Source organism: Rhinolophus ferrumequinum, chromosome 12, assembly GCF_004115265.2.
Source record: "Rhinolophus ferrumequinum isolate MPI-CBG mRhiFer1 chromosome 12, mRhiFer1_v1.p, whole genome shotgun sequence".
NCBI classification, from domain to species: domain Eukaryota; kingdom Metazoa; phylum Chordata; class Mammalia; order Chiroptera; family Rhinolophidae; genus Rhinolophus; species Rhinolophus ferrumequinum.
The window spans coordinates 8727981-8755944 of record NC_046295.1 but is presented as its reverse complement, the minus strand read 5'-3'; the positions used below and the strand labels follow the sequence as shown (position 1 = coordinate 8755944).

Here is a 27964-nt window from a genome sequence, read left to right as displayed (position 1 = left end):
ATGGATTCACACTACACGGGGAAAAGCAACATGTATTGTTCTTAGAGTCTGACTCTTCCCCACAGCAAGGAAAGTCTCTCCATAGGGATGCCAGTGATGTTCTAAGTTGCCAGGGAAATAGGGCTCAAGCCAGAGCAGGAAAGTCTTCAGGGTCATCCGGGTTTGGAACAACGTCTTGCGTCTGAAAAAGAAAAGTTTTGAAACCAACTGTCATTTCATCCATTCCTACTTGGGCAGAGCACGGTGTGAAACATGGTGCCTGCTCTCACTTAGGGGAGGGTGGCCCAAACAGCGAGGGACAGACAGGCCCAGTAGAAGAGGAGAGTTGCAGGGTCACGTAGGTGAGGAGCTGCCTCGGCTGCAAAGCGGGGCGCGCCTCCGCCTCCTCCTCCCACAAACCCTTTCTGAGTGACCCTTTTAGTATCTGGACTTCCTTCACCCAATAAATGTGACAGAATGTTTACTATATGAAGATATAAGGATGGTTACAGACAGTTCTCAACCTCGAGCAGCTCACAGTGAGGGGGACACACTGAGAAAGTTACAGTGTGGGGACGTCAGTAACAGATGCCCTGGGAACGGGACCCAAGGTAGGGGTGTCCAAAGCAGTTTGGTGGCAAAGCACACATTGCATGCAGTCAGGAAGGTTTTTCGGGAAGAGTGGATTCTCCCAGAGGTAAGCGTCAGTGAATGAGGAAAGAGAACAAAGATTCTGAAACAGTGCAACGTGACCATGGAGGGGGTGGGGGCAGTTCTGAGCTGGAAGAGCGCAGGTGGGCTTTTGCTCTTGCTTAAGTACAGCAACCTGGAGCCCACCAGGGGCTGCCCCTGAGAGCGAGGGAATCGGGCCGCCACAGAGAAGGGCGGCTCCGGCTCCATCGGCACAGGGACTCCGCTGCGGCCCACACTGGCCACAGAGCCTGGTGTCCAACTCCCACGATAAACAGGTATTCATGTATTTGTTGGTAAGACACTCAGGAAGCACCTACTACACGCTTACATTGTGCTAGGTCCTGAGGAAACGGACACTGAGCAAAAGCAGCCGTGACTGCTGTCGTCCACCGCAGACAGCAGACATGATCAATAATCACACCAGTGAGAACAATTACAAATGGAGATAATGCTTCAAAGAGAAGAACTAAAATTCCTTGCTCACGGACTCTGACCTGGTCTGGAAGGAAACGTGAGCAACGAAGCCCGTGAGGAGGCGAGCTTGGAGGAGCTGTTCTAGGGAAGCAGGCAGGGTCCGTGGGCTAAGGAGCAGCTTGTCTGCAGCGCGAGAGGTACAGCAGAGCTGCTGAGGAGCGGGGAAGAACGGTGTGAGAGGAGAAGTGAGCGTGGAGGATTCTGTCTGTGCTAAAAGCGTCATACGTGGACAGGGCATGCAAGCAGACCGTGCTGAGTAAGCAACCTCCAGGTGCTCTGAGTCTAGCTCAAGCCTGGGGATCACGTCTGATGCAGATGAGTGAGTGTTCTCTGGCTCTGAGTGCGCCTTCAGGGCAGACAGTGGCCCTCCCTGGATATCCTGGAGGCCAGGGTTACAGAATAGTCTGTATCCAGCTGATGTCCATGATGCTGACATCACCGTTCCAAATACCTCAACATCAGACCCACACGAGGTAGAGGAGGAATCCACGACAGAACCTGGTGACCCTCCAAAATTAGACTGTCGGCCCAGGGCACCCTCTCACATCCTTCAGAAAACCACCCAGGATATAGACGACAAACACTTACCACCACTTCTGCTCTGGGTCCATAGTTCTCTGCCCGTCTGATCCTTCCCCGGCCTCCCCGTGTGCCACCTCTGGCTCCGCGCCCGGGACGAGGGAGGTTACCAAAATTAATCTCCAGCTGGGACGTGATGTCATTGGCTGCTTTCCGGAATACGTGGGCATCGTCCTCATAGTCATCCTTCACCATCTGAAACAGTTACAGCATCAAACACACAGCCGTCTCCATGGACACTCCTTCCGCTCAGTGTCCTAGCCGTGTGCTGTGAGGGAGCTGAGACGGTGTCACAGCCAGAAGGTGGCCCTCCTGATGTGCCCCTGGCACTGGCTACAGGGCTAGGCACAGGAAGATGACAGTGCTGCTCTTGTTCCAGCGCAGGGGGTTCTGCACACTTCACAGCCACAAATCCTCGCATTCATAGTCTTAATCCAAACATCTCTGACCTTACTACTATTTCAAGTGAGACCAACTACCTACCAGCTTAGCAGGTTAAGATGTAAGACTTGACACGACTAATAGTAATAGAGATAAATGTTTTATATCTTGAGTGTGTTTTGCTGAGAGTAAAAAGTTTTAATTTCTTTTTGTTTTATTTGTTCACAAATGCTATTTGATAAATAAGGAAATATACCCTTCCTAGAATAGGACTTGATGGAGAAACTCCTGTCGACGTGGGTAGACTGTACAAATACGTTATGTTAAAAAGTGCATGATTTGCAGTAGACAATTCTGACTCAAAAATATATAGAAATAGTAAAACAACAGAATGTGGTTATCTGAGGGTTGCTACTAACGCCACGTAAAGAACTCTAGCTGCTTTTTAAGAACTGCTTTAAAATTTTTTGAGAAAGTACATTTTATTGTAAGATGTCAAATTCTCTCTCTTATTAAAACTGTATTTTAAAAACATCTCCAAATTTCATTTGTTTCAATTCTTAATAATAGATTAAACAAAACCCTCACTTTTAAGTAAAATACAAACCTACAGAAAACATGCCAGTGATCTTGGATGAGAATCTCCAAAGTGCTGTAAGGTTAAGCGTTCCTGCAACTTGTCCAGGAAATGGACTCAAACTTCCGGGAGCACATCAACCCCTTTATGTTCATTACAGGTTTTATACTTGACATTTGTGTCCCCTTCAAAGTTTCTGATTAAAATAAAGCAGAGGCCTTAGGTAGATGGACTCTTGAAGCTAAAAAGGTGAAGGAAAGAACTGAATTGTTCAGGAGCATTGGCACTCCGGTAAAGATACCCGTAAAAAAATAGTAAGAGGCAGAATAAGAAACCACTGCCTCCCAGTTTAGAAAACCAGGGCAGCAGGGCAGAGGTGGCGCCTTCCCAGTAAGAAGGGGCAGTGGGTGATGGATGCTGAATGAGCTAACAGTCAGAGGCCAAAGTGCTGTAAGGGCCCAGCTCTGTTCACAGTCTACTGTTAGGTCTGAACTTTGCAAAAAACAGAGCTCCAAGCGAACGAGAGTTATTATTTTAGTGCTTCTGTCTCTTAAGGTGTCCAGAACAAAGTAAACTAGTGACCCCAAGATTTGGCTTATGTTGCTTGAAAACCATTCCTGGCTAAAATCTTCAATGCCATAAGATTAGCAAGGACCAAAGATGTGTGCTTTGCTGAGACTAAGCTCGATGACTCAGCTAACCCAGTTGCTCCAAATATTCCAGGAGACCTCTCTCTGGAGCCAGGGAAGATGAATCTGGTGTGGATTAAGGAAGAGCAGTTTCTATTTTTACCTAACATGTCAGCTGCACATTTCACATCCTGACAGCACATTTGTTTTCAGCAAGGCTTTATTTACAGCTCCCCAGGATGAAAAAGAACAAAGAAAGTGGGTAGGAAAAGAACCAGTCCAACTAGCTAACTGATGGACTCCTACAAAACCCAAAAAACTTCTCAGAGATTTCCAAGAGAAAAAGGCTCTGGCGTCCCCTGTGTACAAAAAGCCATTCTAGTGGAATAATTCAAAAATGAGTCATAAGGCCTGTAAGAGCTTCGACTGACCAAAACAGGGAGGTGGGAGGGGTCCTGTATCATAAATGAAACTCTAATGAGAGTATTCGTTCAAAGAATACAACTAACCAAAGTGTAAATGGGAGCATAGACAAGTCTACATAGTACAAAATTCCTGAGTTTCAAACAGAAAGTCAGTGAATAATATCCAGCAGAAAGGACGAGTTTGCTCATCACCATGACTGACACGGAGACTGGGATCAAGATAAAGAGCTGTGACCGAGTGATGCAAATTCCAGATTTTAAAATTAGAATGCTTCAGTGGACCCCTAAGTTCAGTAATTTCAACAGAATGTAATTAAATGACTTCTGACCGTCCTTGTCAATATACGCTGGCAGATATTTTCAGAGCTGAGGGGTCCAATAACGAGGGCGTGAACCATAAAGAGCAAGGGCCGCACGAGGCGCTGGGAGCCGTCCTAACTGGACCGCAGGCTGCTCTAGCGGCCCCTGCCTGTGCTGCCAGTCTCTTCCGTGCTCCTCCTCTGAATCTCAGCACTAGTTATGCAAAGGGAGCAAAGCTGCTACAGTTACCATGAGAAAGGCATCACAGAGCACTACCGGTTTAAAATGCTCCACTGCTCCCAATCAAATACTCTTACTGAGAATTGGAGCTGATGGCGATCTAATCGGGGAATGCAGAGTACTCATCCTTTGAAATGGCATCATTCATAAAACATTCTGTACATCTCTTTTGAGACAAAAATGAAGTGCAATTAACATACAATATTTGCAGTCTCTACACAGTTCTGGGGTGAACAGAAAATTCAGTCACTATTACTGCTTTGTATTAAGTGTCAACAGGTCAAGATTCAATTATTTCACAATAAAGATACAGTAAAATTAGGCATATATCATCTTGATTACTCCAGGTAGAAATTATTAATAGAATGCCAACTACTAACGTTCCATTTTCAAGATGCAAGTGGGAAGGCCCATTTTGTTTCCAATAAGGTAACAGTGAAGATTACCTCCAGATACAAAACATCAAACTTACATCATCTCTATATTTAGACTTGTGTATCACCACTGCTTTGGAAGGGACAGTGGACTCAGGTTTCCGGATGTTAAATTCAGGCTTTGGTCTGGTCTGTTCTTGAAGATTTTTCCATTCATCTAGGGTCATCTCTTGAACTTGAGTTTCTTCTTCTATTTCCAATTCAGGAACTCTATAAAGTATAATCACAAAGAATAATTTTTGATGGGTCTGAAATGTCTGTTTTCTCAAAGAAAAAGTCATACCCATTAGCTTGACATATTTTCATGATACTGCATCTCAAATCTAAATAAGGTATGAAAATCTTTGCGCCATAAGCTTCCTTATTTTATTATTATTTTATGCCATCACTGCTAACTGAAGATACTTCCTATCTGTATTCAAAGCAGTCTTCAAAAAACAGTAACACCACCATCCCAGTGACACTGATATTACACTTTACCACCAGGCACTCCCTTCTCAGATGGCATTACACATAAAATGAGATAACTGCAGAAGAAAATGGGAGAAGCTATTGAGACAGAATATAGGAAATCATGAACAGAGATTATAAAACAACGGGCCACAAATACATACTTTTGTAAATATCCTCTTTAAATTCATAAGTCTTAAAAAGAAAACAGAAGATAGACATACAGATCAATGGAATAGAATTCAAAGTCCATAAATAAACCCCCTCATTTAGGATCAATTGATTTTTTTTTTTTTGGACCAGTGTGCCAAAGACAAAAAGAGAAAGAATAGTCTCTTCAAGAAATGGTGCTGGGGAAACTAGATATCCATGTGCAAAAGAATGAAGCTCGATCCCTACCTCACACCATAAATATAAGAGCTCGAAGTATAAAACTGTAGAAAACATAGGCATAAACCTTCGTGACTCTAGAGTAGGCAATGGTTTCTTACGTATGACCAAAAGCACAAGCAACAACAAAAAAAAGCAAATAAAATGGATATCACCAAAGTGCAAACTTTTGTGCTGCAAAGGATACCATCAGGAAAGTAAAAAGACAACCCACACAATGGTAGAAAATATTTGCAAATCCTGTATCTGTGAAGGGACTTATATCTAGAATGCATAAAGGACTCTTACAATTCAATAAAAAGAAATGACCCAACTACACAGCAGGCAAGGTTCTGAACATTTTTCAAAAAAAGTCTATAAATACCCAATAAGATTCTCAACATCATTAGCCATCAGGGAAGTGCAAATCAAAACCACAACAACTTACACCACTCCATACTCAGTGGGATGGTTAAAATCAAAGGGACATATAAAAAGTGTTGGCAAGAATGTGAAAAAATTGGAACCTCATGCATTGCTGTGGGAATATGAAATGGTGTGTCCATTCTGGAAAACAGTCTGACAGCTCCTCAGAAATGTAAACACAGAGCTACAATCTGACCTAGCAATGTGACTCCTAAGCATATACCCAAGAGAAATGAAAACATATGTCCATGTGAAAACTTAAACAAGAATCACATAAGCATTCAATGATGCTGTTTATAGCAACATTATTCATAATAGCCAAAAAGTAGAAACAGCCTAAATGTCCATCAGCTGATAAATGGTAAATAAAATATGGTATATCTATTATAGAATATTATTTGGCTATGGGAAGAAATAAAGTACTGACAGAAGTTACAATATGAATAACCTTAAAAACATCATGTTAAGTAAAATAAGTCGAACAAAAAGCTTACATAGGATTCCATTTATATGAACTATCCAGAAAGGGCAAATTCATAGAGACAGAAAGCAGATTAATGGTAGCCAGGGACTGGAGGAGGATAGGAAGTGACTGGCGAAGGGAATGGGAAAGTATTATTTCATGGGTACAGAGTTTCTGTTTGCAACGATGAAAAGTTCTGGAGATGGATGATGATGATGGTTACACACAATGTGAATGCAGTTAATGCCACTGCACTGTACATTTGAAAGTGGTTAAAATGGCAATTTTTATGTTATATATACTTTACCACAATTTAAAAAAAATCAATAATATACCAAAAACCATTGCACTGTATAGTTTAAACGGCTGAATTGTATAGTACAGGAATTATATCTCAATAAGGTTTAAAAGAAAGAAATCATTAGGTGGTGAGCAGGAAGGGAATCAAATTTAGAATAGCTTCACTGAAGAGCTAGTGTAATTTAAGGCTCTAGATTACCGGTTAATGATATGAAAAATATAAGCAGCATCAGGAGAAAAACCTAGTCATAGAGGATCCAAAATAGACACATTTGTAAAGTGACTTTAAAATACCAAACCAAAAGAAAAATAAAATTAAAATTAAAAAAAATAAAATACCAATCTGATGGCAGAACAAACATCAAAGTAGTGGTTGTCTCTAGATAATCATGAGGGAACTTTCTAGGATAATGATAACATTATACATCTGGACAGGAGTTTGGGTCCCACAAGTATATGCATCTTCGAACAATGACTGTACACTTATTTTTGTACATTTCACAATAAATAAATTTTATATCAGTTTAGCGGGTAGGCATAAGTGTTTACTGTAAAATTCTTTAAACTTTGCTATTTTTGAAATTTTTCATAATGAAATGTTGGAAAATACTAATATTAAAACATATCCCGGGCCAGCCTGGTGGCTCAGGCGGTTAGAGCTCCATGCTCCGAACTCCGAAGGCTGCCAGTTCGATTCCCACATGGGCTAGTGGACTCTCAGCGACAAGGTTGCCAGTTCAATTTCTTGAGTCCCGTAAGGGATGGTGGGCTCCGCCCCTGCAACTAAGATTGAACACGGCACCCTGAGCTGAGCTGCCACTGAGCTCCCAGATGGCTCAGTTGGTTGGAGCGCATCCTCTCAACCACAAAGTTGCCGGTTCGACTCCCGCAAGGGATGGTGGGCTGCGTACCCTGCAACTAGCAACGGCAACTGGACCTGGATCTGAGCTGCGCCCTCCACAACTAAGACTGAAAGGACAACAAGTTGACTTGGAAAAAAGTCCTGGCAGTACACACTGTTCCCCAATAAAGTCCTGTTCCCCTTCCCCAATAAAATCTTTAAAAAAATAAAAAATAACATATCCCAAATACTGACAAAAATCTGAAAAGACATTAAAACTTGTAATAGCAAAACACTGGAAACAACCCAAACTTATCTAGAGAGGAATTTGATGTAAAAATTACAGATATTAAACAGTTTTAAAAAGGAATGAGGAATATCTAAGCATTGCTATGAAACACTTACTTCCTGGATATACTGATGAAAAAGCAAGGTAAAATGTATGTTACTATTCACCTAAGAAATAGAGAAACATTTACAAACATATATATAGTTTTTTATAATTGTAATAAACCAGGGAAAGAACAGGGATAGAAGCTAGTTGGAAAGTATCATGTTTTATCAGATTGCACTTCGGAAACATGTAAATATTTTATGTAAATTAAAACAGATTTAAATTAAAACTCAATCTCTAAAATTTGAAAGCAAAATTAATCAAATTAATCTGTTTATCAGGTTGGGGATATATAACCAACAGAAAAACCTAGCATGCCTTTGAAACATGGATGTGCTCATTATACATAAATTTTTAGTAATCAAATTATTGAAGGTAGTGTTGGTAATGCTACGTGTGAGTGCTGTGTGTGTCACAAATGAGTAACAGTAGGATGGATGTTACCGACAACTGGGACTTTCAGCATGGAAGAAACAAATGTAAGAAAATATAGCTAAAATCTTGCAGTTCTAAATATCAAATGGGAACACTGAATGAACTCATAACATATTTTATCTTAAAAATATGTGTGTGTGTGTCTATTTCCAAGCTCTGTCCAGTTACATGTCCTAGAAACCATCAAGAAGCTAGCAGGAGTGAGCACCCCTAGTGCCCTGACTATGGTCTCTAAATGCTACATTCTATTAAAGACTATGGCTCCTTAAAAAATGGCTCAGGATGAGGCATGAGGCATGAAGTATGGGGTAGGAAGTATAGATGATGAGTCTGGACTAGGTCTTACCAGAAAGCAAGGAAGCTATCAAAGACCACTGAATGTGTGTCAAAAGGATCAAGAACCAACTTGAAGAGGCTTTCTCTAGTCAAAAAATGGGTCAGGGTAAGCACCCATAAGAATAAAAACTCAGTGGATTGAAACACATCAAATATGTTTAAATCTCTAAGTTCATAATGACACTTCAGTAAGTTTTTGGCACCTTAGAAGGATGCTAGGGAACCAACTCATTATTCTGAAAATGGATTAAAAAAAGGTACTTGTAACCTTTTATTTATCCTGCATTTCCTTAACAAACTTGTACCTCAGTGTAATCAACTAGTTCTGGGTAAGTTTCTCTTTACCTATCATTCCAGCTAATAAATGAAGAAAGAATGACAAAATTAGACTATCAGCAATTTGCAGGCCTAAAGTATTAATGGATAAAGACAATGATAGTCAGCGACCTTCCATAACCAATGAAACAATTTTGCCAAGAGGTTAAAACTGAATTTGACTAAACCTCTGTCTCTCACTATTAATTTTCTGGAAATATATAAAATACAGGGGACAGAGAAACATGTTCAGCTACTTTCTACAAGCAATGCTGTGCTGGAACTGGCTTGCACCACATCATGAAGACAACTGCTAAAATTGTGAGGAATTTTTGTGTGCCAGCTATTAAACACAGTCATTGTTAAAAATTATATAAACTTATAATTAACTATATTTTAAAAAAGATAATACGTACAACTCACTATTCCCTAATTGTTTCCCTACATTTTACCTTCATCTGTTTATACGTATTGTATGTGTATAGTGGAAATACTACATAATGATGTACTATTGCATATCTCTTCCCAGCTCTGTGTTCAGTGACGTCATGTTGGTAGTTTTAAATCAGCCATGGTGGGAATATTTACACCACAGAAACCAGCAGATGCAATAATGTTTGCTTTTTCATCCCAGAGAACCAGGTGTTAGGTATTTACCAGCACAACACTGCCCACAGGGATGCAATCAGTAAAATTCTGACTCTGGGAAACTCTTTGGACACATGACCTGGTTTCTTTAACAAATACATTGCAAAGGAAAGAAAAGAGAAAACACATAGGTTAAAAGTGACTTAGGGGTAATCAAGATAGTGTGATATTAGTGTATTATAGACAGACCAATAGAACAAAATAGAGAATACAGAAATAGACAACTGATTTTCAACAATGGTGCTCAGTGTGCTGGAATAACTGGATATGCATATGCTAAAAGGGGGAACGTCTATCCATACATACCCCACACCATCGTCAACAATCAACTCAAAATGGATCAAATAAATACATAATACTTAAAAAAAAATAGGTCATAGACCTAAGTATAAAACCCCAAATTATAAAACTTATGCATTAAATTCATCTATCAAGCAGTTCTAAACCAAGAGATGCACTGAATATACACTTTGGCTGCATGCTGAAAGCTGGAGTGTTAGATCAATATCCAGTCAAAGCCAAGATCAGAGAGCATCACCATTCTCCAGCGTCTTTCTCACATCCAAGCCCAATTTTGAAATCACCAAAAAATTAGAACTGCATTATTAGAAATTTTACTAATACTTTTCACATTTGACATGGCAGTGCAGAAACAAGAATTTCTCAGCATAGTCTTATCCTAACCAGATACTCACCATCAGCAGAAAAGGGAGAGGATGTGCTGGCCAGCCAGCTCTGTCGGCTTATTACAGACAATGAGATGGCCACCAATCAATAAGTATCATTTTGTCTTTTAGAGTGACTGATAAATTGAAAGAATTATTTGGTCTAATATTATCAATGCTAGCGTACCTCGATCAATTCTATAGAATTACAATAATGCTATCATTTATGCTCTATTATTCTGCCTTATGTTATCTGAATTGGTACAAATGCTTTATTGGCTCAAAAAGGATATAATTTTTCCTGAAAGTATCTACGTAGTTAATTCACTTTCTCAACATTCATATACATTGTTAACCCATTTCCTTAGTGAATGCACTATCTAAATACTCATATTAACTATTAATCTATGTCTTTAATTAAATGCATTTCTTAGTTGTTTTGAATGGTAAATTAACAGCTTTAATAATCATCAATCATTGTAGCATTTTACTCTTGCAACAAATAACAATAATGACAGCAGATGTTTATATAGCACTAACTACATGCCAGGCCCCACTCCACATGACACACATACACACCCCGAAACAATCCTTACAACAACCCTCTGATGTAGGTTCTATTATTATTCCCATTTTACAGATGAAGAAAGCCAAGGAACAGAGAGATTAAATAACTTGCCCAAGCTACTAAGTGGCAGAGCTGGGATTTGAACCCAGCATACTGGCTTGGAATATATGCTCTTAACCATCAGACACCCTGCCTCTTGAAAGTTGAAGGATGAGTAAGAGTTAAATAGGTGAAGGGTGGAAGGGGTCTGGAGGAGAGGTACAGGTAAAAAAGGAAACAGTACTTGCAAAAGCTCTATGGCAAGTGTGGGGGTAGGGGCAGGAGAAGGGTACCTGGAAACATAAAATAAAGGCCACCAGAGAAGGTACAGGAGCTCTGCAGGGACCAGACCACGCAGGACCATGTAGGTCAAAACAAGGAACACAAAACGGACAGGAAGCCACTGAGGGTCTAACCCAATGCATCAGGGCATGGCAATTAGATTGCCAGCATGAAAGCCACTTTGTTATGACAATGGGTTGGGTAACGGTAAGAATGCAGGGAGCCCTGTTAGGAGCTACGGTGACAGATCAGATGACACTAGCTGAGACTATAGGTGGTGAGGTGAGGTGGTGGATATTAGAAGGTCCAAATCACCAGGGCAGGGTGACAGATTGGATTTGGGGAAGGGAGGGAGGGGATCAGGAAGAAGGACGTCTCAGGGATGGCTCCTAGGTTTCTGGGTCATGCAGCAGGATCGGTGGCAAGGCTGCTCCACAAGCTGGAAACACCTCATGAGGATGGCAGGTGTGTGGATCTCAGGCCTGGACATGCTGTGCGGGGAGAGCATTTGGGATGTCCAAGGGCAGGTGTCCACCAGGCAGGTAGGCACATGGGCCTGGAGTCCGTGTTGAACTTTGGAGCCAAAGGCTGGAGTCAGTGTATAAAGGACAATTCAAGCTGCATAATATCCTATAAAGAGATGCTAGAAAAAGAGAAGAAAACCTAAGGCAGAGCCATGAAGAACTCAATATTTTAAAAGACCAGAAAGACAAGGATGAGTCTGCAAAGAAGTAGCTGAGAGGCAGAAAGAAAGCCAGAAGAGTGTAGGAATTGAAGTAGCCAACGGTAGGGTACGCTTAAGAATAAATCAATAAAGTCAGATGCTCTGAGAGGTCAAGAATGACACAGACCAAAAATCCATTAGGCCTCGAGACATGTGGTGACTGTTTCAGAAGGGCAATGAGGACAGAGCCGAACCTGGAATGAAGTGAGGATTAAATGAGAGGGGAGGAAATGAAGAAACAGTACACAACTTTGAAAAAGGTGGCTACGATATTTAATGTGGGGCAAGAGGAGAAGGTTTAAAATAGGAGAAATTGAGTATGTTTAACATCTTGATTGGAAGACCAGAGTTAGAAGGAAGGAGGTGAGTATACCTAAAAAGGGAGAAGCTAAGTACAGTCTGAGGTTTCTGTGAAGTCAGCAGGAAACAGGATCCAAAGCCTGCATGGTGGGAAGAGGGTGGTACCTCCATTTTACTACAAGGGAAGGAGGCTAGGAGACATACAGGTGTAGGCAGGTTTGCACCTTTGGGAGTTGGGAAGATGATGACGTCCCCATCTGTGGTACTAATTTCTCTGTGATACAGGGAGCAAAGTTGTATCTAGAAAATGAAAGAAGAGGTGTGGGCAAATATGGGGTGGGGGGCAGTTAGGACTCTGAGGAGACAAGAAGGATTAAATCAGTCATTATAGTGGGGAAGAGAAAGAGTGAACCCAAGAAATGGGGACTGCCGGGCAGTGTTGAGGGACCATTTCAGAATGCTGGTGGTCAGGCCTTTACAGGGGTTCTCATCGGCCTTGCTGTGTGACTGAGTGCTCAGCCTGTGTGTGCAGGCAGAGAGAAGGCAGATAGCTAGTCACCATCCAGGAGGCCAACTCTACTAGCAAGACACAACAAAAAATCCAAGTGGTAAGGGAGTTTAAAGACTTGGCAAGAGTGCTAGAGATGGACCAGAGACCTTAGCTCCATGAAAAAAAGAGGGAGGATAGACTGGGAGAGAATAAAGGGACATGAGAAGGGGGTCCTGACGAGAGAAAATAGTCACAGTACAGGTTGCTGATGGAAAAGAGGTTGTGGGCAGAGGACAGATGACTTCAATTTAACCCATTAATTAGCATTAATAATCATTAGATTATTTAAATTAATTAATTAATTTGTTTATTTGTTAATACATTAAGTAGATCAACCCTCTGTGATATGACAAAAGGCCGAGTTTCCTGCTCTGTGAAGAGCTCTTAGAAATCGGCAAGAAAAAGACCAACCCAATGGAGAAAATGAAAGAAACACCTACTTGGCTGGAGACCCCTCCTCCAGGGGTCCTGGGGGCTCCTCCACCACCAAAGTCTCCTCCATCGGCACAGTTGGCTCCACGTCACTGAAAAACAGTAAGAACCACTCTAGTCACACAAACTTGTTCACATCAGTGCTCTTAGATATTCAAGATACAATAAAACATATTTCAATGTCCTTTTTCTTAAGTAAATATCCTTCAAGGAATTATATACACATACAGGTAACCCACATCAAAATGAAAAAGATAAAATGCTCTTAATTGCTAACCCATATAAATTACTTCCACAAATGTGAAAAGTACTTTGAGAAATAAAAGTTTCTATGAATGCCCTAAAATAAAAACTAGATTGTAAAGAACCAGAAGAATTATTCAAAATTCTTATTACCTTAGGAAATTCCCAATATTAACAGGGGCCATAAAAATTATCAACCTACAAATGTTAAATGACTTATAATAGATAATATGCCATATCTAACTTTTAGAAAATAAGTAAAAACATTCCACAAAAATAAGTGTGTAGAATTACAAACTATACCAGAAAAATAAGACTTTAAGACATCAATTGATATCCCACCACACCTAAATGCACAATCTACAGATTAGAACATAACAAAAAAATGAACAATTTGAATCTTAATATATACGATCTTAATTCTTCCTTTTTACGTTAATATTAATCCTATCTGAATTTAGTTTAAAAAAAAGCCCAGCAGGCCAGCTCCAAGATGACGGAGTAGATAAATGTTGTGCTTGCCTCATCCCATGAACACATTAAAATTACAACTAAATTATAGAACAATCATTCTGGAGAGCTTCCTGAAATCTGGCTGAACAGAAGTTTTATAACTAAGGCTATAAAGAAGAAGGCACATGGAGACTGGTAGGAGGGGCAGAGACACAGAACAGGCCGGTCCCCAACCTCAGCGTAGTGGTTGAGAATTGGGAGCGATATCTCGGTTGCAGAGGTTCCAGTCTGAGGAGTGAGGAACGCTAGTCCTACACCAGTCTCCCCAGCCCAGAGTACTGGTGCCGGAAAGAGGAACCCCCATAACATCTGGCTGTGAAAAATGGTGGGGATTCCAACTGTCCAGGTGGGACTGAACGCTGCAGGAAACCCAGACATCTTCTAAAGGGCCCGCACAGACTCACTTGCAGGCACTCACCCTGAGGTCTGGCAGAGGGACAGTGAGTGTGTGTGTGGGGATGTGGGATGTGAGACACAGTGGAGAGACTGAGTTTGAGGCGAGGACTGAAGGGAGAGTTGCCATTTTCCCTGTGTGGGGTACTTCCTCCCATACAGCCAGCAGACCTGTGTCATCTTTCCTCTGTTGGGCCCCCGCCCTTCCCCATGCCCATGGCCAAATCTGAACCTGAATTGGTCTGGTGAGCTCAGCTTGCTCTACCCTGATGACTCCCTGAGACCCTGCCTCACCCAACTTATGAACAGTACAAGGTTTTACCAGCAGCTGAAACTTCAGGGCTAGCCCAGGCCCGGTACTGGTGGTAGATGTCCTCAGTTCACAGTGTGGCCTCTCCCACGCACCGCCAGGTTTAGCAAAGGCAGCGAACAACAGCAGATCACTTTGTAGCTCCTACCACGTAGTCACTGGGAAGTCACAGGTAATGGGTAACCTGGGCCTGCACTGGAGCTCCTCCCAAGAGGCCCCAGAATCAACATACTTGGAGGTTGGCTTCAGCCCAATTAGCCCCACAAGCAGCACACGCAAAGGGCAGTCTCAACCGACACCAGAGCTTACTGGGATAAATCCCACTTTGGAGAGTAAGTCTCTGCACAGCAGCCCATAAGTTGTGGACGGGCCAAACCCCACAGCCAATCAGCCTGAGGGTCAGTCCTACCCACTGATGTGCCAATAGCATTCAAGGTTCAACTTTAACAGGAGGGCACACACAACCCACACAAGGGACACTCCTGGAGCACCAGAGCAGGTGACGAGGGAGACTGTGCAAGGGCCCCACAGGGCACCTACCACATAAGGTCACCTGGCCAAGACTGGGAGACACAGAAGATCTACCTAATACACAGAAACAAACAGAGAGGCAGCCAAAGATGAGGAAACAAAAACATGTGTCCCAAATAAAACAACAGGAGAAAACTCCAGAAAAAGAACTAAACACAATGGAGGCAAGCAACATATCAGATACAGAGTTCAAAACAATGGTTATAAGGGTACTCAAGGAACTTCAACAAAGAGATAACAAGCATAAAAAAGGACACAGAAACCACAAAAAAGAACCAGTCGGAAGTGAAGAATACAATAACTGACATGAAGAATAAACTAAAAGGAATCACCAGCAGACTAGATGAAGCAGAGGATCAAATCAATGATTTGGAAGATAAAGTAGCAGAAAACACCCAATCAGAAAAGCAAAAGGAAAAAAGAATTTTAAAAAATGAGGATAGTTTAAGAGACCTTTGGGACAACATCTGTCATAACAACATTCGCATCATAGGGGTACCAGAAGGAAAAGAGAGAAAGCAAGGGATTGAGAATCTATTTGAAGAAATAATGACAGAAAACTTTCCTAGCCTGGTGAAGGAAATAGACATACAAGCTCAGGAAGCACAGAGTCCCAAACAAGATGAATTCAAACAGGCCCACATCGAGCACATCCTAATTAAAAGGGAAAAGGTTAAAGACAAAAAGAGAATCCTAAAAGCAGTAAGAGAAAGGCAACTAGTAACTTATAAGGGAGCTCCCATAAGATTGTCAGTTGATTTCTCAACAAAAACTTTGCAGCCCAGAAGGGAGTGGCACGAAATATTCAATGTGATGAAAAGCGAGGAACTACAACCAAGGACCTACAACCAATGGTACTCTACCTAGCAAGGCTATCATTTAAAATTGAGGGACAGATAAAGAGGATCCCAGATAAGAAAAAGCTAAAGGAATTTATCACCACCAAACTAGTATTACAAGGACTGTTAGAGGGACTCCTTTAAGATGGAAAAAAAAAGAAATCAAAATTATGTATAATAAAATGGCAATAGCTACATATCTATCAAGAATTACTTTCAGGGTGGTGAACACACAGTGTGATTTATGGATGATGTGATACAGAATTGCACACCTGAAATCTATGTAATTTTACTAACAATTATCACCCCAATAAATTAAAAAATAAAATTAAAAAAAAAAAGAATTACTTTCAATGTAAATGGATTAAATGCTTCACTCAAAAGACATAGAGGGGTGAATGAATAAGAAAACAAAAACCCTACAATATGCTGCTTACAAGAGACTCACTTCAGATTGAAAGACACACACAGAGGGAAAGTAAAGGGATGGAAGAAGATATTTCATCAAAGTGGAAATGAAAAAAACAAACAAAGCTGGGGCAGCAACAGTTATATGACACAAAATAGACTTTAAAACAAAGGCTATATAAGAGAGACAGAAATAAGTACTTCCTGGTATTTATCTGAAAAAACCCAAAACGCTACTTTGAGGGGACTTGTGCATCCATTATCTTCATTGCAGCATGGTTTACAATGGCCAAGATGTGGAGGCAGCCTGGATGTCCCTTGATGGAAGAATGGATAAAGAGGAGGTGGTACATAAATACAATGGAATATTGCTCAGCCATGGAAGGGAATGGGTTCTTGCCATCTATGGCAGCATGGATGGACCTGGATGGTATTATGCTGAGTGGAGTGTTAGACAGAGAAAGACAGATGCAATGTAATTTTGCTTATATATGGAATCTAAAGAACAAAATAAACAAAACGAAACAGGAAGAAACCCATAGATACAGAAAACACTTTGATGACTGCCAGATGGGAGGGGGACTGGGGGTGTGGATGAAAAAAGGGGAAGGGATTAAGAAGTACAAGTTGGTTGTTACAAAGTAGTCATGGGGATGTAGGGTATAGCATAAGGAATATAGTCAATAATGTGATAACCATGTATGGTGTCAGATGGGTACTATATTTATTGTATATTGGGGTGTTAGATGGGAGGGGGTTGGGGAGCAGGGTGAAAAAGGTGAAGGCATTAAGAAGCACAAAAATGGTAGTTAAAAATAGTCATGGGGATGTAAAGTAAAACACAGGGAATATAGTCAATAATATGGTAATAACTATGTATAGTGCCAAGTGAGTATAACTAGTCAGGAGGATCATTTCTTAAATTATATAAACGTCTAACCACGATGTATACCTGAAATTAATATAAAATAATATTGACTGTCAACTGTAATTGAAAAATTTAAAAAAGGGGGGAAAGGAGAAGGGGAATAAGAGGTCCAAATTTCCAGGTATAAAACAAATAAGTCTTGGGGATGTGATGTACAACATAAAGAATATAGTCAAGAATATTGTGATAGTGTGGTACGGTGTCAGATGGTTGCTGGACTTATCATGGTGATCACTTCTTTAGGTAAATAAATGTTGAACAATTATGGTGTACACCTGAAACTGATACTATGTTGTATGTTAGCCATATTTTTTTTTAAAAAAGTCTTTTTTAAAAGTCCTAGCGAAAGAAATGTCATCTTCAGGAAAAAGCTAAAATTAGTCACTATAATTGAGTATATAATGGATATATAATGTCAACATAATGAGTATTATATTTCCATTAGAAATATTTTACACTCTACATACAGAGCCCAGCTTCATAAAACAAGCTATTTTTAAAAAGTAAACATAAACTGAGCTGCAGTAACAGAATGGACTTTTTACATTCATATTTTTTTATTCTCAACTCAAAGCTGTTGCAATCAACTTTAAAAAAAACTCAGTTTTTCAACACAAAATTTGAATAATTTTTACTTTTGGAAAAAGTCCTAAATCAAACGCACTCGTGTTTGGTAGGGCATCGCTCCTGCTCTGCCCAGTGGAGGCCGCCTGCCTCTACACATCAGCCTGACCTGGCAGGGTCCCAGGAATTTTTGGCATCCAGCAGCAGCTGCAACACTGAATTATTCCAACTTTCTCTATATTCCTCTAGTCACGTAATAAACCAAGGGGATAAAAAAAACGTAAGTGTACTGATAGTTCATAGCTTTCAACAATTAAAATTCATAAAAGGGCTACAAAAATAGGAGAAGGAAAAAAGAAGAATACGAAACAAAGAGATTATGTATTATAAAAAATCAGGATTTTTAAAACTTGATCAATTGATTTTAAAGAAAAGAAAAATCACAGATCTCCCCCCTGTATTGACCTAAATTATTTTATGAATAAACATAAAACTAATGTACTTACAGTTCTCATAGAACCATGTGACCAAAACTACAAAACAATGAAGTTTCAAAATGAGCTACAATTTATTTTGGCAGATTTTGTTATTTTGTTTAAAGTAAATCACTAATGTTGGATTAATTAGAAGAGAGCTGTAGCTCCCAAGTCTACATTTTGACTTCAGTTATTCTAACACAGAAAATGCCTCTTTGCGCAAATCTGTTCCACAAAACAATGTGAAACACATCAAGGCTTTGTTTCAATTGGACTTCACACTTAACCAATCTTGACAGGGAACAGATTTTAACCAAATGTTGCTTGATTACTACATAAAACTGTCTTGCTCTTCACAATAGAAGTTGGAAGGCAGCATTATTGAAAATTGCATTCGTAGGTGTCTATTCCGACTGACAAAAAGAAAATAATATATGACACTATACTTTTAAAATTACTGCCGATGGAGAAAATTCTGTTTTCAGTACAGGCTCTCAGGGTCAAACTGTTCTGAAAACCAGTAATACTGGAAATGGCTCAGTCACGCCATTTTGAAAGCAGCCTAGTTATGTCCACAGATCTAGTTATACTGCCAGTGTTTTCAAACAGGACTACCAAACTATAGCAAACCCTCACACCTGCATTGTACTGGGCTGCATCTGGCCTCGCCAGCCATGGACACGTCACTTACTGTGATAGGCTCATCTCTGTTCTTTTCTCATTAATCAAAAGTAGCACATACACACAAATAACGGAGCACCCAACTCTACAACATGGTTTTCATGATGGCAGATCAAAATCTCAATTTATTAAATAAGCAATTAAAGTCTTTCTCTTTGAAACAAAAATCTCTCAATTACAGATTACCACCACCTAAGAGCTCTGACTTTATAACTCTCAAATTAATCCAAAATGAGTGCCATGGGGCTTCCGTCCTCTTCACACCAGACAGACAAGTCCACCAGGAACACATGCTGTCACCTCTTCATGTCAGAAGGCCAGCACTGACCCCTTGGGGTAAGTCATCACTTGGAGCCAAAGTGATTTTAAGTCCAAATGCAAACTGAAAAGTAGTGGTCGTATTAGGTAACGTAGTAAATCATATGATTCAGAAGGTGCCTATATTACCCTTTTAAAATATATTATCATGGCAAAATAAAACAAAATGAAAAGATTTAGAATCGAGATCCTATGGAACCTCAGACTGAGAACATTCACCAAGTTTCTCTTCCTTTCAAGGACAACACAGATGTGCAGTAGAAGCCTGGATTCCCCTGAAGCATTCACACTTGTGGAAAGCCTGCCCTGCAACATGTCCTGGGGCGAACCATTCCTCACCCTGCACTGCCCTGAAGTACTTCGTGCCTGTTCCTTTGCCGGCAACAAGAAGGCACTGGCCCTGTAGCCGTGAAACGACAGGAACTGTAGAACCAATCACCTCCTCTGACGGGCAAAACTGGCACAGATCTGAGACACCGTGACACCTCAGAGAAATGTCAAATTTGAACCTCAGGTGAAACTTGTCACTGAGGTTCAATCTGCAAATGATTTCAGGAAATCAAGATGCAATGTATACAAGAACTTTGGATGGTCACAAAAAAAGTAAAGCATAGAATATGCAGGAATTTGAAGCATATGCAAATGTAGTGTCATGTACTTGGGCTATCAGCAAATACACAGATTTTTTGGCTAAAATATGATACAAATGAAAGATTTTAAAAGCAGTTTTCAAATCTCATTGCAACATAGCAAACCCATTTTAAAAAGTTATCTCACTAAACAAAAGCCTAAATCAATCTCTACTTAGGGCATACAAGTATAAAGACATTGCATGCATAACGCAGAGCACGCAATTTCACAAAAGGCAAAGATGCAGCAATGTCTGCTTAATTGTAGGTTCACAGAAGGCACACATTCACACCGTACCTGGTTTCTTTACCTGCTCCCCACGTGCGAACTCCATATCCACCCATGTTGTTGTCTTCAGTTCTGATTGCTCTGGAGAAAGAAAAAATATTCCCTTAAACTCTCCAACTCAGTAAAGTTGATCATAAAAGCTGTCCCAGGATCAGCTTCCTCAGAAATAACAGCATACTAATATCAAGTCAACTAAATATTGACATGTAACAGGTTCATACTATGTATGACTAAGACCTTAAAGTGAAAATAGCATTTACAAAGAAACTTACATTTTATCATTCCCACCATATCTCTCATACTCCCGTTTCCCTCTCTGGTCAAAACTGTCAAAAGCTCTGTTCCCAGGACCACCTCTGCCTCTGTTCCGCAGACCTCCTCTTGGGCCTCCACGTCCTCTCAGTGGTCTGTCTCGATCAAACCTGTCAACTGGTCTAAGAAAAGATGGGTGTAATAACAAATAGTGAGTTAGACTAAGAGCTAAAGTTGTTTTTTTTTGAGATAAAAAATTCTAGGACATTATGGCTACAGTATATTAGAAAGATGGTAGCTTTAATAATGAATAGTTAACTAGTACAGAATGCATACTATCCCTGGCATTGTTCTGAGCACTTCACAGTCATTTAGTTCTCACAAACAAATCTATAATATATAAGTACTTATAACATATAAGTACTTATAATATAAAGCCCACAGAAAATGAAACTGAGGCACAGAGGTAACTTGCCCAAGGTCATACAGCTGCTAAGTGGGGGAGTCAGTGAGAAAAAGCAGGTCCTGGGTAGGTCTTACATTAATTTGTAAAGGGCCATCCCTTTTTCTTTTGGATTTGGTTTTCTCATTTATAAAATGAGGAGGTTAGATAAAGAAACTAAGGTCCATTACAGTTCTAATACTAAATACTTAAGTTAAATTTGGAATGTTTTGTACAATAAGAAAAATGGTTAAACTTCAAATCTCCCCTTGCTCCTCAGCAGCTTTTTCCACTTCTCAGAGGCAGGCACTTCCAGAGACACATAACGGGAATAATTCTGCACCGTGCCTTTTTCAGCTAACGTTTTGGTGCTCTGCACACAGCTGCTCCCTCGTTCTTCTGGATACCCATTCGTTCTTATGAGGTCTGTCTGTAGTACATACTTTTCATCTGTAAACTTCTCAGGTGTAAAGTCCGCCTGCCTCTCCGTCTCACAGAGTTGATATTCCCTGTAGGATCTCCGCTCTGCTCTATCCAGCATCACCTCTGTCCCCCGGCTGTCATTCCATCCTTGCTGCTCCCCTCTTCTAGGAGTTCGCTTCTGACCTGCCCGTGAAAAATCAAAGGGGAGAGCTGGAACACAAGATCTGCGACAGCACATTATTTACAGGCACTTTTAAAATTCACTTTTCTAGAAATCAACGTCATAGGGAAATTCAAATCATTTGGAAAAGTTCAGAGAAGAAAAAAGTTGCTGGTAAGGGTGACTGGATGGCTCAGTTGGTTAGAGCTTGAGCTCTCAAGAAGGTTGCCAGTTCAATTCCCGCAGGGGATGGTGGGCTGTGGCCCTCGCAACTAAGATTGAAAATGGGGACTGGACTTGGAGCTGAGCTGCGCCCTCCAAAACTAGATTAAAGGACAACGAGTTGAAGCTGATGGGCCCTGGAGAAACACACTGTTCCTCAATATTCCCCAATAAAATTAAAAAAAAACACAAAACTTGCTGGTACCTACTACTGCTCAGCATCAACTACTTTTTAATAAAACTTTTAAGTTACTATTGAATCACATGCTTTTCCTTATGCCCCTGAAAGCATGATTACGGTAAACAAACCATATCAATTAACCTGTTACAGGTATCTCATAGTGACTCTGGGACAGCTATGGATATATATAATTGCGCTATCAACTACATTTCATAGAAGCAGCTTTATCAAAACATGGACGCTAACCTACACGCAGAAAATTTTAGGGTACTCTATACTTTAGATTGTATTTTTAGAACCCCAACTATGGTTTATAATTGGTTACTAAGATTTTTGTTTTTAAATACAGCCTATACCTCTATTATTTTTTCATTTGGAAACAGATTTTCCTGCTCTTTGAAGGGCTTTATGCATTTATGATCATACTCCTCAAATATGAGGCCAAACTGGTATTGCCAAATCATACAAGGGCCAGTCAGCACGTGAAGGGGGATCTCTCATCCTTGGAGCCAGCACTCAGCTGGGGCGGAGCCCGGGCCACTCCAGTCTTTTCCCCTCTCCTCTCACCTTATTTTACTCCCCACTTCAGTTTTTCATTTTTTTTAAGCTTTTTTTTTTTTTTAATTTTAATTGGGGAATACTGGGAAACAGTGTTCTTGGCCCATCAGCTCCAAGTCGTGTCCTTCAATCTAGTTATGGAGGGCGCAGCTCGCTGGTCCATGTGGGAATCGAATTGGCTCGCGCTCTAACCAACTGACCCATCTGGTTGCCCCCCCACTCCAATTTTGACGGTTTAAAAATTTTAAGCAGAGTCTATGTCTGAAGGCATCTAATACTTGGCAAATATGTTGTGAAAAACTGTCACTTCTTAAATCATCTTCCAAAAATGTTTATCTTTTCTTTGCACATATTTAAAAGGTCTCCATCTCAAACACTATGTACAATTTTTATTACAGTAGCTTCAATTTTTCTTGGTATAAATTACCCTTCATGTTGGTTGCGTGGCTATAAAAAATATTAAATATATTTGAATTAATGGGTACCTTTTTAACTGCTGGTTTCTGTTCCTACTTAGACAAATAAACATGACTTAAGAAATATGTTTATACATATTTTTCTATTTTCCCACTTAATATTTTCTATCTAAACTTTATAAATTGGGCATATGTAAATATTAACATAGTTTCGATAACTTACTGATCTCATTTTAAAGCAAAAGTCATGTCTGTGATACCACTAACAAAACTGTGCTATTTATTACTTGTTAGTTAACATAAAGTACTTTTTTCAATTGTAAACAGTTGCACAACAGATCTAAGTTCAACCTTAAGTTAATGGCCCATAACCTAGAAATGTTTAAATCCGATTTACATCCTGTACCGAAGCTACAATCTGAGCTTGTGACATGCTCAGAATACAGGAAAAATGTTATTATAAATACAGCATTATGCTTTCACTGCGAAATAAAACAGAGACTGACAGTCATGCCCAGTTGCCCAGTAGTATGAAACGCTAGGTCTGAAGGCACGTACATTCTAACGAAGATCGGATTGGAAGAGGTATTTGAAATGTAAAGTAGAAAATGTTATTATGAAAGTTAATTATCTAACAAATTGAAAACTATAATACACTATGACTAATAGTCATGAACAAATATGTCAACAGTAACAATATTTTTCAATACTTTTCCCTCAATGTAAAAAGTTATTTTAATACATTTATAACGTACAATTTAAAAAAAATCTTAATATCGCCACTCAACTACAGAATTACTTAGGAACTTATCCTGCCTTCTCCTTTCTCAAAGTTATTTTTAAATTGTATCAATTAAATTTGGAATTCACCATTCAAAATTTAAAATGCCGTCTACTGTATAATTTATATTAAAACTTCTTCCAAAGTTCTGTGTATAAATTGAAAAACATTCAATATGACTGGTTGCTTATTAAAATAATTATTAATACCCTGCAAACATTTTATTCTCCCTCCAAAATCCAAAAAAACAAAGATAATAGGAGTACAATTGTTTCCCCCCAATTTAGTATTAAGAAATCAGGATTGCAACTGAAACGAGTTTGTTTTTCTGTGCTGGATCAGCAGCTCCAAGTGGATAATGCAAACACTGAATTTCTCTAGCTCTTTCCAATAAAAGGCTGGCACACTCAGTCTGTTCAATATACCCCTATAAAGGGACAGAAAACAGTAAAATATACAATGAGGTTTCCTAGGAAAAGTAAAGATGAAACAGCCTCTTAAGACATCAAGAATGAGTTTATTGAGCTAGAATCTACATTCAGTTGACACTCAAACAACTTGGGTGAATTGAAAACTCCACATAAAAGTGGACCTGCGAAGTTCAAACCCATGTTATTCAACGGTCAACTGTATGTTGTTAAATAGTGAAGAACATTAAAACTCTCCTTTTCCATGGGAAAATCTTGTAATGTCCACATCCTTTTGAGATTAATAAACGTTTCCATTATATGTTGAATATGTTTTGACTTTGAGTCTTTATACCAAGCATTCACTCACAATATTCTAAATAGATTAAAAATTTTGAGTGTCAGAAAAGTATAGTCCATATCAATCAGGGCTACAAAAACCTCGAGAGAGTAGCTCCCAAACACTCATTACAGTTTACTATAGTAACCACATAAATGGAAATTACTGAGCTGTTTGCTCCTGAAATAACACATACTTGAAAAAGAACTAGAATGACAAAATTTCCCTTCTAACTACAAGATAACTAAAGATCTTCAATATAGATCTCTAAAGCCAGGTCACCTGTACCGTGAACAATTGACAGAAAAAGTTACAAATTTACTAGATTAAAACGCTAAGAAGCAGATTGCAAACTAACTTATATTGTTTAAATTTAAAAAAAAACCACAGCTCTGTGCATTTATGTATGTAAATGCAAGATGTTAGCAGTAGGAAAATAGGGGATTTTCACTTTGTATCATTTCTAAGTTGTTTCAAATCTTGGTAACAAAAATGCATAACATTTTTAATTTTAAAAAGTGATATTAACAGCACTAAATGCAGTTTCACAGTATTCTAAAGGATAAAATACATATTTACATTTGTTAAAAAAATAAAGGGAGAGGAAAAGTTTAGCCTTCCTCATTTCTTTTATTACTACTGTATGTATCTAAATAGATTTAAGAGGAAAAAATAGAAAATACAAAATGTATATCATATCACAAGTCACACTCATGTTTACATAGGCTCATAAACTTACTGGTCTACCAAGAGGTCTTGAGATAGCATTTTAAATAATTTTCAACATCTGTATTATAGTGACTTGATTTTCTGATTCTCAAGTGATATTGCTGGACTACACTTTTCACAGATAAAGGTAAACATTACCTAGTTGCAGGAGTCAAAGCCCCAATACTTAAATCATTTGTTCTCTCAGGGTTGGGAGGCACAATTCTTTTTAATAATTTTTTTCCAATTACAGTTGACATTCAATATTATATTAGTTTCAGGTGTACAGCATAGGGGTTAGACATTTATATAACTAATTGCCCCCATAAGTCTAGTACCCACCTGGCACCATACATAGTGATTACAATATTATTGACTATATTCCCTATGCTGTACTTTACATCGCCCTGACTACTTTTGTAACTGCCAATTTGTGGGATGCACAATTTTTATCAAGCAAAGAACTAGCCCATAAAGTCCAGTCGAATACACTGCCAAACAATGGCTGCAGTGGTGGAACTGCACAGCTTAATCTTAACACTCTTCTCAGGCAAACCTCAGGACTACAGCCTTTAGAAAAACAGGAAACACAGGTGGAGTCTTCCTGACTCTACCACTGATTCAGTTCTTGTGAGAAACGAACTCTTAAGCACCCTCCATCCCTATATGCAGATAAAATAGTACACCAAGTTTTACGCTAGGCGTTCTGACTAAACAAGGAGTGGGAGAACTTTGACTATCCTTGTTGAAAAGGTTAAAGAAAGCAGCCTGAGTTAATGACAAGTTACACATCCCATCAACACTAGATGCGTTATTGAAAAATGACGCCGGCATTCTACTGGAAGCTACAATATGGGGATCGGGTGAAGGCATAGGGCTTGGAAGGCGCCGGGGACCCCGCGTTCACCCTGCCGCATTCCGCACGCGGCCTACATCAGAACCTGACTCCGTGGTCACCCAGGCCTTCCCTCCATCACAGAGGCCCGAACCTCTCACCCCGGCGATTCTTCACATCCGGGGCTCTGCCACCACTCCCACGGGCCGGGTGCGCCCTACCTCCCCCACTCTCCCTAAGAGGGGCTCTTCTCCCATCACGCCTCCTTTTGCTCCCGACTTGAGTCTTGCAGAGGTTGGGCTGGAGAAGGGAGACGGTCCCTGCTAGCTCTAGATTGGAGAATCCCGAAGTAGCGAACCCAGTTTTTGCCTCACACACCACCCAGCAATATCCTGCAACTCTGCCCAACTTGTAAGGGCTCAATTTCGATACCCCTACTCCAAGCCTGCACACCCACCCCCCCAGAATGGACCGGGAAAGGCCAGAAGGGACGTGACAACCCCCGCCCCATCCTCGTCCTCTTTTCCTATCTTATTCCGTCACAAGGACCCCCAACTCAACCGAACTTTTCCCAGAGCCCCCTGCCCTTTCTATAACAGGTTCCAGTGACCCCTTTCTCAGAGCGGAGGTCGTGGGGCGGCCGAGGAGGGGTGGCCTCCGTGAACCCATTTTCCTTCCCCTCCCGTCCACCACGCCCACCCAGGGGCGCCCAGGTGCCAGGTGGGGCGCGCGTACCGGGTGGCTGTGGGACGCCCGCAGGGCTGTCCGGCTGCTGCGCGCCGGGGGCCGGGAGTCCCTTGCGTTCCTTCTGAGACTCCCTCCGGCCACTGCCCGCGCCGGGTCTGTGGCCCGAGGCCCCGGCCGGACTTCTGCCGCCGCGACTGCCGACCCCAACCGCCGCTTCATCGCGCCTCTTGCGCTGCAGTTGCTGCTGGCGCCGGCGCTCGGCCTCGCGCAGGATGTCGAACGGGTCCGACTCGTCGTCCAGCAGCTGGTGGAAGCGGTTGGCCACAACGCAGCCGAAACTCTCCTGCATCGCAGCGCCTACGGCGGCCGCGGCTACGGGGCTCCCCAGAGCGCCCTTCATGCCGCGGCGGCCACTGCGGGCCCACCGCGGGAGCCCACGCAAGCGAGTCTCAGCGAAGCCGGCAGCGAGGCCCCATCCCACCCGCGGTTGCAGCCCTCCCTGCCCTGCCGGCTCCCCACCCTCCTGGCGCCAGCCCCCGCGCCGCCGCCCGACAGCCAATCAGAGCATGCGGACACGCCTCTTTTCCTAGCCGGCACGCCTGGAAGCCCAATCAGTTGCAGGCTGCTGTCACGTCACCCGACCTCTATGCCCCTCCCCCAACTCACAAGGAGGGGCGGAGCCCAAGGGGCGGGGCTACTGGGAGGAGCAACGAGTCCTCTGGTCCAGGCTGGTTGGCCAGCGTGGGTAGGTCACGGTCATTATCTGTGTTTTCTCTAAATCTGGATCCACATTCGTGATGGTCACTCCTCTTTTAAGTTTATACATTCATTTAACCATTGAACAACTATATATTGAGCACTTACTATGTGCCAGGCATATTGTAGAAGATACTTGCTTCGTGTTTTCATGGATCTTACAGAAAAGTGTCCTGAAGGAAGGGCACAGAGTTCTTTATGAGATAGCGAAGGAACCTGACCTAATTAGGAAGCTTCTCCCAGTTAAGCTGAGATCTGAAGGAAGATAAGGAGCAGGAGCAATGGCAAGTGCAGAAGTCTTAAGATCGGGTGTAGCACAACCCACTCACAGGCTCCAAGAAAACCACCGAACTGGATTGCGAAGAGTTGGGTGAGGGCCTTATTTGATCTTTCTTCTAGGATCAGTGGGAGGAAAACATTAAACGT

General features: G+C 41.0%; 1 protein-coding gene across 1 annotated transcript; it reads right to left on the bottom strand.

Moving 5' to 3' along the window:
- Positions 1–12: 12 nt before the first annotated feature.
- Positions 13–27291, bottom strand: HABP4 (hyaluronan binding protein 4). Its single transcript, XM_033124018.1, has 8 exons — positions 26831–27291; positions 21508–21670; positions 20643–20804; positions 20380–20451; positions 13257–13340; positions 4750–4921; positions 1735–1920; positions 13–181 (listed from the first exon to the last, which is right to left on the bottom strand). Exons 1-8 carry the CDS (start codon positions 27180–27182, stop codon positions 125–127), a joined length of 1248 nt encoding a protein of 415 aa, XP_032979909.1. The 5' UTR covers positions 27183–27291; the 3' UTR covers positions 13–124.
- Between the last annotated feature and the right edge of the window lie 673 nt (positions 27292–27964).

What these genes read in the sequence shown, in the direction of transcription:
- HABP4 (XM_033124018.1), bottom strand. Translation starts at nt 27,182, where the DNA reads ATGAAGGGCGCTCTGGGGAGCCCCGTAGCCGCGGCCGCCGTAGGCGCT. An exon ending in GGGCGTCCCACAGCCACCCG is followed by an intron (nt 21,671 to 26,830) that starts GTACGCGCGCCC and finishes TTTCACGGGCAG; the next exon opens with GTCAGAAGCGAACTCCTAGA. An exon ending in GGAGCAGGTAAAGAAACCAG is followed by an intron (nt 13,341 to 20,379) that starts GTACGGTGTGAA and finishes ACTGTTTTTCAG; the next exon opens with TGACGTGGAGCCAACTGTGC.